This window comes from Rhinatrema bivittatum, chromosome 2 (assembly GCF_901001135.1).
Source record: "Rhinatrema bivittatum chromosome 2, aRhiBiv1.1, whole genome shotgun sequence".
Classification (NCBI taxonomy): domain Eukaryota; kingdom Metazoa; phylum Chordata; class Amphibia; order Gymnophiona; family Rhinatrematidae; genus Rhinatrema; species Rhinatrema bivittatum.
This window is the reverse complement of record NC_042616.1, coordinates 400469722-400482937: the sequence shown is the minus strand read 5'-3', so window position 1 is coordinate 400482937 and position 13216 is coordinate 400469722. Positions and strand designations below refer to the sequence as shown.

Sequence of the window (13216 nt, the reverse complement as noted above, 5' to 3'; positions counted from 1 at the left end):
TCCAGGCCAAAAGAAGAGTACAAGAAGAAGCTTGCTTTAGCCATCCACTTCAACAGGACACTGTTATAGCAGTCTGGGGAGGGGGGTGGAGGGGGAGGGACGTCATCTACTATCTGATCTCCAGCGTCTCTTTTTCCCTTCCCCCCCCCCCCCCTAAATCCTGCTTATGGACACCCAAATTCTAAATCTAGCCCTGGAACAGATTTAAGCATTTGCAGTGCTTGATTACAAGGTGGAAAATAAGTTACTTGTGTGTTTGCCCTGGAGAATTTCTGCCATAGCACACGCTGTTGAGGCATCTTGCTCCTGCAAGAGTCTGCCTCCTAGGGATGTGAATCGTATTTCTGATGATTCACATCCTGTCGTCAGAAATTGGGGGCTCCCTGAAATCGATAGGAAAACCCCACAAAATTGTTCGTTGGGTTCTCTTATCGTTTTGAGGGAGGGCGGGAAAAATTGCACACATAAACAAGCCCTAAACCCACCCCTTTAAAACTGCTCCCTTAGCTTCCCCCAACCTCCTGACCCCCCAAAAAAGGTTTAAAAAATTACCTGGTGGTCCAGTGGGGGTCCCGGGAGCGATCTCCCGCTCTCGGGCCGTCGGCTGCCACTAATCAAAATGGCACCGATGGCCCTTTGCCCTTACCATGTGACAGGGTATCCGTGCCATTGGCCGGCCCCTGGCACATGTTAGGAGTAATGGATGGCCTCACTCTTTACATATCATGCTAATGCAATAAAAACATAAGAACATAAGAACATGCCATACTGGGTCAGACCAAGGGTCCATCAAGCCCAGCATCCTGTTTCCAACAGTGGCCAATCCAGGCCATAAGAATCTGGCAAGTACCCAAAAACTAAGTCTATCCCATGCTACTGATTCTAGTAATAGCAGTGGCTAATTTCTAAGTCAACTTAATTAATAGCAGGTAATGGACTTCTCCTCCAAGTACTTATCCAATCCTTTTTTAAACCCATCTTCACTAACTACACTAACCATATACCCTGGCAATAAATTCCAGAGTTTAATTGTGCCTTGAGTGAAAAAGAACTTTCTCCGATTAGTTTTAAATGTGCTACATGCTAACTTCATGGTGTTCCCCCTAGTCCTATTATCCGAAAGAGTAAATAACTGATTCACTTTTACCCATTCTAGACCTCTCATGATTTTTAAACACCTTTATCATATCCCCCCTCAGCCGTCTCTTCTCCAAGCTGAACAGTCCTAAACTCTTTAGTCTTTCCTCATAGAGGAGCTGTTCCATCCCCTTTATCATTTTGGTTGCCCTTCTCTGTACCTTCTCCATTGCAATTATATCTTTTTTGAGATGCGGCGACCAGAATTGTACACAGTATTCAAGGTGCGGTCTCACCATGGAGCGATACAGAGGCATTATGACATTTTCCGTTTTATTCACCATTCCCTTTCTAATAATTCCCAACATTCTGTTTGCTTTTGTGACTGCCGCAGCACACTGAACCGACGATTTCAATGTGTTATCCACTATGACGCCTAGATCTCTTTCTTGGGTTGTAGCACCTAATATGGAACCTAACATTGTGTAACTATAGCATGGGTTATTTTTCCCTATATGCATCACCTTGCACTTGTCCATATTAAATTTCATCTGCCATTTGGATGCCCAATTTTCCATTCTCACAAGGTCTTCCTGCAATTTATCACAATCCGCTTGCAACTTAACTACTCTGAATAATTTTGTATCGTCCGCAAACTTGATAACCTCACTCGTCGTATTCCTTTCCAGATCATTTTTATATATATTGAAAAGCACCGGTCCAAGTACAGATCCCTGAGGCACTCCACTCTTTACCCTTTTCCACTAAGAAAATTGACCATTTAATCCTACTCTCTGTTTCCTGTCTTTTAACCAGTTTTCAATCCACAAAAGGACATCACCTCCTATCCCATGACTTTTTAGTTTTCTTAGAAGCCTCTCATGAGGGACTTTGAGCTATGCTTGGACCCTTAATTGAACACAGAAAACTGCCCCACAGTATTTCTCCCAGAGCCTGCAACTAAAACCACCACAAAAAACAACTCATAGAGATTTAATCCTCCCTGAAACCACATATATTAGAAGCCTTACAGATTCTGTCTCCCCTAAGACCATAAAATCAAGAACCTAGTCTTGGAACTTTTCACGGGAAAAAAACAGGATTTGTGCTTTTTCAGGACCCTATAACACCCACAGGAACCTTATCTAAACCAGTTAGAACAGCACAAAACCACTTCCAAAGGGTCAGACGCCACTGACCACACCTAAAGTATTCACACATCTGTGAATATTTCCAATATTCCAAGAAGGCTCAGCGTCAGAATAACAGCTGACGGAGACCACAGATACCACCACCCTCCCTTGGCACCGCTGCCTAGCGAGAGAGCCCGGCAGCGGAGCCAAAAGGAGAGAGAAAAAAAAACAGCAAAAGAAAAGAGAATAACTCACCTGGAAAGCAAAGAAAAAGGTACCAGGAAAGGACTGGAGGAGCACACCACAGAAAAAGGGTTGCAGGCTTAGCGAGGTGCAGATACAAAGCCAATACCAGGAGCCCAAAAGGAAAAGGAAAAATAATAAGAACGTTGCCACTAACAGGATGTCAGACATGAAAAAGAGAAATAAAAGGGAGAGACCGCAAAGGAAACCACAGGAGGGAGATAAAATTATTAAAAGTCTCCTCCTGGTCGGATTTTGAAGCACCAGTTGTAGAGGCCCTGGTTTTCTCTTTAGACTGTTAAGACAGACCATCAGATACCGGAAATCCACTTCCCTTTTATTTAGGTATGTCTACATAGAGGCTTGCTGCCATCAAAAATCCAGAGAACAAAGCCTGGTTACGCAGACACAATACAGGCTTAAATACATCTCTTAACTTCTGCTTTTTACAAATAAGGTAAAGGATTGAGATTTAACCTATAAGGTGAGGGTTTGAGAATCATCCTATAAAACGTCAGTTTCTATACTCTCTTATTAATTATTGGCTAAGAAAAGTGGAATTGTATTACTTTGCTTATTAATATTCGTCAAACACAGGTACTAGGAGGCTTATGCAGTCTTAACGGTCTTCTAAGCTGTAAACAACTTGGTTATCTAGTTATTTCTTTATTATGCGTATGTGCTTGCAGCATAGCCTTCTTGTCACATGTCCAGCCTTAAAGCAGTTTCTACATTATTTAATTATATAGCCAAAGAGGAGCTTAAGCATTATTTCTAACTGCGTAGGCTTGGCCTTGCCAATCTCAATGGATCAATACAATTGGGATCGTAACCATAGATTCCCTCTAGGTCCGACACCACATAGGCTAAAATCTGTAGAATTTAGACAGATTTTTCAAAGCACTTATAACTCTGTGTGTGCATGTGAAGAAGTATTCAAGAGACCCCCCTAAATTGCGTTAACGCACAGCCCACATGTATCTACTCCGGTCCCCTTTAAGGTGCAGACACGCAAAGGATTCTGGGCCCCAGAAGGGTCCCTTAATAATAGTATAAAGGATCAGGAAGATGGCAGAAACTCTCATGAGGGCTCATATTGAAGAAATTGCCAGAAAAGATACAGTGGTCAGAGGAAGCAGAGATTGCCTTCTGGGAGCTGAAGGAAGTGATCTGCTCCAACCTGGTTCTAATAACCCCAAACTTTATGGAACCCTTCATCGTTCAGACGGATGCCTCGGAAGTAGGAGAAGGGGCAATCTTCAACCAAGAGAAGGGTGGCCAAAAGCATCCCGTGGCTTATATAAGTTGGAAGCTTCTGCATTGGGAGAAAAAATACTCTACAGTGGAGAAAGAGGCCTTAGTGGGAAAATGGGCACTTGAAGCCTTACAGTATTACCTCCTGGGATGGCAGTTTACCCTGGTGATGGACCACCAACCACATATGGATAAACCTGAACAAAGAGACCAGCTCCAGGATGATGAGGTGGTTTCTGGCTCTGCAGCCCTTCAGTTATAAAATTCAGCATAGCCCCGAGAAGGAGAATGTCAGTGCTAACTTTTTATCCAGAGAGGTGTTCCTGATACAGGCAGCTGCTCACCCGAATTGGTGTATGTGAGGGAGTATACAAGAGACTCCCTGAAACCACCTTAACACACAGCCCACAGGCATCTGCCCCGGTCCCCCTTAAGGCGCAGATATGCATAGGATTCTGGGCCTCCCAGGAGGGTTCCTTCATAATAGTATAAAGATAAGGGTCCAGAAAGCTTGCCAAGGCCTGTACAGAGTATGTTTAACTGATATTAGTGCCTGAAGCAAGGTGAGGTAAATTTATTTTGGTTTCTGTTTCTTTGAAGCACTGTAAATAAATACTTGTACCAGAATTGAGCAGACAAGGCTTGTTGTGTTCCTTGGCTGTTCCCAATGCCGCTGCTGGCCTGAATACGCTACAGTTCGGATTTACATACAGTTATCTAAAATCTAAATTTCAATTCTGCCCAACTCTGTGTCTTGCCCCCTCCTCGGGGGCAAGACACAGATGTGCAAACTGTTCTTCGTGAACTTTTAGGTGCATACTCATAGGGCTATTTTTAAAAAGCCACTTACATGTGTTCCGTAGGAAGTGGACCCTTGGACTGAGGTGGGGTTGATGCTACCCACAGGGCAAGCCCTTCGGATCCCCACCGTCGGCAGGCGGAGCTGGCTGATTGACGGAGGTCGGCTGGATGTTCGCCAATACCAGCCCTCTTTCCCCGCAGGTTGAGCCCTTGGGTACCGGGGCTGGCTGGTCTTAGGTTGGCCTCCATCCGAGGTCTTCTGAGAGGCGATGAGAGAATCAGCCAGGGGCCAGCAGCAGTGGTAGAATTAGGAGAACAAGTCCAGATGAGGCAGAGTCCCGGAGACCCGGGCACCAAGGATAACGGGAACAGGACAGAGGGCGCCCGAGTATGAACAGGCCAAAGCCTGAGAGGCCAAGTCCAGAGTAGATTCAGCAGAGGCGTAGAAGAACAGGCTGTGGTCAGGGCAGGCAGCAGGCAAGGAGGAGTGACAATACGGACACGGGTCAAACCAGGAGTCAGTCAGAGGAAGGTCAGGTAAGGCAAAGGTCAAGTCAGGAATCAGGCAGGAGCATAGTCAGACATAGTGGAGGTCAAGCCAGGTATCGGTCAGTAGCGTAGTTGGACGAAGCAGAGGTCAAGCCAGGTATCAATCAATAGCGTTGTCAGACGAAGCAGAGTTCAAGCCAGGTATCAATCAGTAGTGAGGCAAGCAGGGTAGAGACGAACACAGGAACAGGAACGGATCCCAGGAGCAAGGCAGGACCAGGAATCAGGAACACAGACGAAGCAGTAACAAACCGGGAACCAGGAACACACAGGAACAAGCAACTAAGCACATGAGAATCGTGGAGACCTGTTGCCAAGGCAAAGAAGCACTGGCTGGGCCCAGCCTTATATACTGGGACCCAATGACATCATCATCCGGGGCCACAGGATAGTTTCCCACCGCGGCCCCTTTAAAGGTAGAGCAAGTGCATGCACACACGCCTAAGGAGGGGCGTGGTGCGAAACGACAGCATATCCCCGCAGACCACTCTAGGAGGCCCACCACAGAGCAGGGACATCCGCGGAGGAGCTGGGAGCACTGGGAGCAGCTCAAGCACGGAGGCGGCTGCCCACGGCCGCAAGAGAGGCGGAATCAGGCACTGGAGGAGGCAAACAGGGGTAAGTGGGCCAGCCGCGGCCTGCCACAGCCGGCACATGCAACAACGTGCATAAAACTGCCTCTGAAAATTACTCCCCATGTCTTTGGAAATTATTTGTGAACTTCAAATACTGAATTTAGGCATCTAAAATATAATGTCAACATGCATAAAAGCTTGTTAAGGTTTTGGAAATTCAATCCATGAAGTTTAGGGCTCTGTTTTTAAAATGAAAATCTTAAGGTTTAAAGTATCATGGAGCTACAATGATGGAAGCATACTACCTCAGAGCTGGTCAAGTAGCTGCTGTATTTATTGCATTTTGACTTGAGTTAGTTATAACTTCTTAAATGTGTACCAGAATGAAGCTTCAAATTAAGAAAAATGTCATCCTTATTTATCTCTGATAATATAAGGAACATTGCTATTAGACTGTCTCACAAATTACCAACAGTCAGTTGAAATGTCTGAAGCTTTTTGTTATTGGAAGTTAGATATTAAGAGTTATCTAAGTAATCAGTAGATGGATCTAGCATATTTATTTTCATCCCTGGTCCCTTAATTTTTCATGTAAATGTTTTTCATGTTTAATATTCAGTGTAGTTTCTCCTTGTTCTCAGGTTTCCAACTTATTTGCCCGTGATGAAATTGACGAGATAACCAGTGACCTCATAACCACTATGAAAAGAGAGTACCCCCGGCGGCCGCCAACCAATGAGAACCTATATGATTATTTCATGACCAGAGTGAGACAAAACCTCCATGTGGTGCTTTGCTTCTCGCCAGTAGGAGAAAAGTTTAGAAACCGAGCCCTTAAGTTCCCTGCTCTTATTTCTGGATGCACTATGGACTGGTTTAGCCGATGGCCAAAGGATGCATTAGTAGCGGGTGAGTCTGTGACTTGCACTCTCGGCTTTGTGTAATATTTATTTTTTTATTTGTATTCAAATAATATTCTACTTTTTCCAGTGACAAGGCACAAGGAACATTGCAAGAAGGTATATTGCAATATATATAGTACATTATGGAGTGGATTTTCAAAAGTATGAATGTGCATAAAACATCATTTCACATGCATATATAGTATAGCGGATGTGTAGGAGGAAGCGCTAGGGGGCGCTCCCGATTCCGGGGAGAAGTGTGCCCTTGGACCTCGGCAAACCAGGAAAGGAGCTCCAAGGAAGCGCCGAGGCAGGTGAGATGGGTCCTCCTCTGAGTGGAGACTGATGTCCAGACCCCTGTTGACCTGCATGGCCTCAGTGAGGCCAACCATTCAAGATCGGTCTCTGAGTAGTCCTCCGACCACTCCAAGCCCTTTCGGACCTGCCACTGGGTAACGGCAGAGGTGGCAGGCCGGACAGGAGAAAAAGGTGGATGAAGACCACGGGTAAGGACAGACTCAGTTGCTGATGAAGATGAAGACACAGGCATTGACGAAGACCAGACTCAGGTGATGAAGAAGACAAGACTCAGAAATTGATGAAGACCAGACTCAAGCGATGATGAAAACAAGACTCAGGCGAAATGAGGATAAGACTCAGGTACTGAAGACAAGGCAAGCTAAAATCATGTAATAAAAACTCAGGATGGAGTGGAATCCGGATAGCATGCTAACACCCTCAGCCGGAAAGGAGGGTACAGTGGCCAGAATGACCCTCAGGCTATCCATTGGAGCACAGTCCGCCGGAGGCTAGGCGTAGCCGGAGTCCAAGACATCGGAGGAAGGTTAAAAGACAGGTCTCCATGATGAAGGTTCAGGACATCCAGACGGACTCCCAGGACACTCAACAAAGGGCAGCCGGGAAGAGTGAAGCAGGACATCTAGAGGACTCCGGACTATGGACATGGCAGAAAAAGGACATGGAAGATCCTCGGCCTCGACAAATGAAATAGATCCACCAAGCACCCTACACATCCCAGCATGGTGGTAGCGCACCTCTGGGACGCTGCGCACCCTACTCAACCCAGCTGGGCTGGTCGCGGACCATGCAGGGACAGGTCAGAGCAGAGCTTACGGAGAAGTGGAAGGCAGGAACAACGATGGAGACATCTGGATACATCAGGAACATGAAGTCAGCAAAGACCAGGAACAGACGACGACGAAGGATCCCATGAAGACAAAGGAAAGCCGAGCAGGAGCAGGAATGCAGAGAAGTCCTAGAGAAGACTAGCTCCTTGTGAAGGCAAAGCTGGACTGACTGAAGAGCCCAGATATAGGGCTGAAGGAGGAGACGCCCATGGAGGAGTCCAGAGGTGGGGCCCGGGGCATATCCAGCTGTGGACCCTTTAAATCCAAGAAGGAGGCACGGCCCCGTGCCTAAGGAGGAAGCAGGAAGGAAAGGGCAGGACCATGGAGAGCTGCCCTGCTGCAGACACTGATCAGGAGGAGGAACGGGCCGCAGCACAGCCCCGACATGGGAGGCAGCATCCGAGCCGCGAAGAGGCAGCTGGGAGTGGCTCCTGCCACAAGGGAACACCGATGCCTGCGGACTCCAGGCCGTGAAGGTAAGGATGACGTCAGCGGCTGCTGCCGTGAAGAGGTATGCTACAGGGCGGCCTCCGGACTGCGAGAGCACAGTGTTAGAAGCTCCATGCCGCGAAGAGAGGCTAGACCGTGGCTTCTGGCTAGCCATGGGAGCGGCGAAGATGGCGGCCTCCGGACCACGTGGGAGCGAGGACCGCGGCCTTCCAACCAAGGGAGACAGGGCGGACGTTGGCGTCCTCCAGGCCGCGAAAGTAAGCACCTGCTTGCAGTAGGGCCCGTGAGCAGGAGTGCAACATATAGGTCTTTTGAAAATTACTCTTGGGCAGTACACACAGAAGCAATTTCTCATGTAATTGAAAGAGGCATACCGAGGGGTGGAGTTAAGGTGGGTAAATCATTAACTCACAGGGAGGATAACTTTCAAAGAAATGCACATGGCAGCATATACATGTGTATGTGGTGATGAGCAAATCTATGCTAGTATTTTATAACCCACGCATATGATATTTATTATGTAAAATATGCGTTCCCTGTATGTACCTGGATCAGTCTAGACTCCTGGGTTTTGCCTCCCCTCCAGCAGATGGAAACAGAGAAGTTTTGGCGGACTCTGACCTAAACTCTGAGGTGCCATCTACAGTCCGTCAGTATTTCTCTGTCTCCAGCAGATGGTGGAGGTGTAAAACCTACAGTCTGGTCTTAGTCAGTTAGTTGTATATAAAAAAAAGAGAAGACTTAGATTTTCTACAGCCGTCCGAGCCTCCCAGGGGGTCGGCAGGTCCCAAGGGGACTATTCCCCTGGTATTTGAGGCACTAGGAGCGAGGGGTTGAGAACCTCTGTGTCTGCTCCAGCCCCCCCTAGGTCTTCTGGTGATACCAGGGAGCCCGGCTCACTCACCCTCAGAGGCAGAGGACCCAGGAAGATATCAAACAGGTTTTTTAAAAAAAGTTTTGTTTTGTTTTCTCCTGTTTCAGGGGCAGAGTGCCTTGCTGGGCCGGGTCTCCCACCATTATCGGGCTGCACTGGGGGCAGGCTTTTTATTCTGTCAGCGATCCTGTTAGTCCGGTGTAGCCGTTTGATTTTCTCCTCATGCAGCGGCGAGCAGCCTGCAAGGCGTGCGGAGATGCGCGCACGTCTCTAGAGACTGCCTTTGTTCCGCTTGCCACCCCGGGTGTGAGGGAGCGTCCTCCGCTGTCAGTAATGACATTTCTAAACCCCATCACGAGCTGGGAAAGCTCGGGCGCCTGCAGCAGGATGCAGTAGACCCGTTCCCACTCAGCGCGGGAACGGAGGCCATTTTACAGACTTTTCGTGCGGCTGAACTAGCCACGCTGGGGGAGGGGAATTTACCCCCCGCCTTTGTTGTCGCATTTTCAGGCTCCTGAGGGGAGCAAGCGGGCAGAGGAGGTTGCTGAAGAAGAGGGACAGAGCCCTGAGGGGGATTCTGACTCCTCCTCTTTATCATTTTTATTTGATTTTATTATGCTCGTGCACAAAGCATTTAAAGCCTGAAAAGCTGCCAAGAGGGGGGGGGGGGGCAGGTGCTGCCTCGCTATCCTCTGGGGTGCATGATTCCAAGCGGCCTCGGCTTCCAGACAAAGGGGATACCTGGTTCCTCAGTCACTCCGGGGTTCCCCCCCAGCCCGTCCGGCGGGCGAGATGTCCTCACCAGATTCTGACCCGGATGATGCGAATTTGGGTGACAAGCCCCCGCTGGGGACGAATCCTGACGAAGACTTGGACCACATTAAACCTCAAGGCATGGAGGAGGATGACCCTTAGATGGTCCGACTCTTTTGAAGAGATGAGTTGGACCCGCTCATTCTGGCTGTTTTGGAGGAATTAGGTATTGAGTTACCTAAGGAAGATTCCCATTTGGGAAACATTGACCCAGTCATGGTGGGTCTCCAGGGTCTGACAAAATCTTTTCCTTTTCATTTGACCGTCACTGATTTACTGTTCCGGGAATGGGACACTCTGGAGTTGGGCCTGAAGGTCAACTAGGCAATAGATAGGCTATATCCTCTGCCCGAGGAGTTATTGAACCTGTTAAAACTGCCTAAAGTGGATGCGGTGGTGTCTGCTATAACCAAGAAGACCACCATCCCGGTGACAGGAGCAATGGCACTTCGAGATCTGCAGGACCGTAAGTTTGAGGTACAGCTTAAGCACATTTTTGAAGTTTCTGCGCTGGGAGTCCAGGCTGTTATATGCAGCAGCTTTTCTTTGCGTTCAGGGCTTCGTTGGGTCCAACATCTGCAGAATATTACCTCTCTTTCTCAGGAACAGGCTGTCCAGGCAGGACACCTGGAGACCGTGATGGTGTACAGTGCTGATGCCTTGTAATACCTGCTTCGGACATCGGCCTGCTCCATGGTGACAGCTGTCTCGGCCTGCCGCCTCCTTTGGTTAGGGAACTGGCCGACCAACATCTCTTCTAAAGCTCAGTTGGGTACTTTGCTATTTAAGGGCAAACTGCTGTTCAGAAAGGAACTGGAGAATATGATGCAATCCTTGGGAGAAAACAAGGTCCGTCACTTTTGGAGGATAAGCCTAGACCGAGGAATACCTTCCCTTCCCGGTCTAGTTTCCGTGGGAATTACAGATTCCGAGCTTCCCGTTCGTTGGGGGTCCTCCTCCCAACAATCTGCAGGCAGGCAGCAATCATGGTCACAGTCCTTTTGAGGCCGTAGATTCGGAAGATCTGGGGCCTCTCAGTCCACAGGGGGAGTCAAATCCTCTCAATGAGATGCGGCTGGTCCATTCCTCTGTTCCGCTGGTGGGAGGCAGACTGTCTCAGTTTTACGAGGAATGGACCAAGTTAATGTCAGATCAATGAGTCCTCACGGTGATAAGACAAGGCTATGCTTTAGATTTTGCTTGGCGCCTTCAGAATCGCTTCCTAATCTCCCCTTGCTCCTAAGAAGAGAAATGCCAGGCGGTCAGGGACACTGTAAGGCAACTGATCGATCTAGGGGCAATAGTTCCAGTTCCCCCCAAGGAATGGCTAAAAGGCCGTTACTCCATTTACTCATGGTTCCAAAGAAGGACGCCACCTACTGGCCCATATTGGATCTAAAGCGAGTCAACAGATACCTTCGGGTTCCACTATTTCACATGGGGACTCTGCGATCGGTCATCTCTTCAGTTCACAAGGGTGAGTTCCTAGCGTCTCTCGATCTCACTGAAGTGTATTTACACATTGGCATCCGTCCAGACCACCAGATGTTTCTGCGGATCTCCGTACTGGGCGATCATTTTCATTTTTGCGCTCTTCCCTTCGATCTGGCTACGGTGCCCAGGACCTTTACCAAAATCATGATCGTAGTTGCGGTGCACTTGAGAAAAGAAGGTTTGTTTGTGCATCCCTACCTGGACGACTGGCTGATTCAGGCAAAGTCTGAGGAGCTCTCTCATTCGGCGGTGAGCAGAGTGCTTCAGCTACTACAATCTCTCGGTTGGGTAGATAATGCCGCCAAAAGCTACCTGACTCCTTCGCAGTCTTTGGAATTCCTGGGAGCTTTGTTCGGCACACGGTGTGGAAGAGTCTTTCTCACCGTGGACCGCATTGTCAAGCTGCAAGGACAGATTCGAGATTTTTTGTCCAAGAATCCTCCAAGAGTATGGGATTATTTGCAGGTCCTTGGTTCTATGACCTCTACCCTAGAGTTGGTACCATGGGCCTTTGCTCATATAAGACCTCTGCAGTCAGCATTGCTTTCCCGTTGGAATCCCGTTTCCAAACAATTCCACCTTCTCCTTCCCTTTACAGATTCTGCTCAGTCTAGTCTTGATTGGTGGCTCCTCTCAGACCACTTGAACCGGGGTATGCCCCTGGAAATGCCTGTCTGGACGGTAGTGACCATGGATGCCAGTCTCACCGGTTGGGGGGCGGTCTGTCAAGACAAATCGGTACAGGGCCTCTGGTCGCTGGAAGAATCCAATTGGTCCATCAACCATCTGGAGACCAGAGCAACGAGGTTGGCATTGCAAGCCTTTCTGCTGCTTCTGTAGTAGAAATCGGTCAGAGTCCTGTCGGACAACGTGACAATGGTGGCTTATATCAATTGCCAAGGAGGAACCAAGAGCCAACCAGTGGCACTGGAAGCTCAGCTCCTGATTCATTGGGTAGAGCACCATCTCATCAGTATCACAGCCTCTCACTTTGCCGGGGTCGACAACGTTCAAGCCGATTTTCTCAGTCGCCACCGTCTCCATCCTGGAGAGTGGGAACTCTCCGCAGAAGCTTTCTAGATGTTATGCCACGCATGGTCTAGGCCGAGCATGGATCTCATGGCCACATTCCGAAAGGCCAAGGCTCCTCGTTTCTTCAGTCAGCGCCGAGAGACGGGGCGGAAGGAGTGGATGCCTTGGTTCTTCCCTGGCCGATGGTAGTCTTGCTGTATGTGTTTCCACCCTGGCCATTAATCGGAAGAGTGCTTCAAAGAATAAAGACTCATCCAGGGGACATGGTATTAATTGCGCCAGAGTGGCCGAGGTGTCGCTGGTTTGCTGATCTGGTCAACTTAGTGGTGGATGGTCCACTGTGGTTCAGGGAGTTACCGAATCTTCTACATCAGGGGCCTGTCTGTTTGGAAGAGGCGGATCGCTTCTGTCTCACGGCATGGTTTTTGAGAGGCAACGTTTGAAGAGCAAAGGATACTCTGATGCGGTGATAGCTACTCTTTTACGGTCACGAAAGTCTTCTACCTCACTAGCTTATGTTAGGATGTGGGGAATATTTGAGGCCTGGTGCGTCCAACACGGCATAGATCCCACTTGGGCGATGGTGGAGGATATTCTCTCCTTTTTGCAGGCTGGCCTCTCTAAAGGATTGTCCTGCAATTCACTACTTGTGCAGGTAGCGGTTCTTGGATGTTTCCGTGGTAAGTTACGAGGAATTTCTTTGGCCGCGCATCCTGACGTAGCGCATTTTTCTTAAATGGGCGAATCATCTGCGTCCTCCGCTTAAAAGGCCTTGTCCATCGTGGAATTTGAACTTGGTTCTTAAAGCTCTATGTAACACGCCGTTCAAGCCCATAAAAAGGGCTACCTTGAAAGATCTCACTTTGAAGGT

At 48.5% G+C, this 13216-nt stretch overlaps 1 protein-coding gene across 1 annotated transcript in view; it reads left to right on the top strand.

Annotated features, from left to right (window-relative positions):
- Positions 1–13216, top strand: part of DNAH5 (dynein axonemal heavy chain 5) — a 640276-nt gene that overhangs the window by 440508 nt on the left and 186552 nt on the right. The window contains 1 exon segment of the mRNA XM_029590044.1: positions 6274–6541. Coding sequence (XP_029445904.1) covers positions 6274–6541 — 268 coding nt within the window.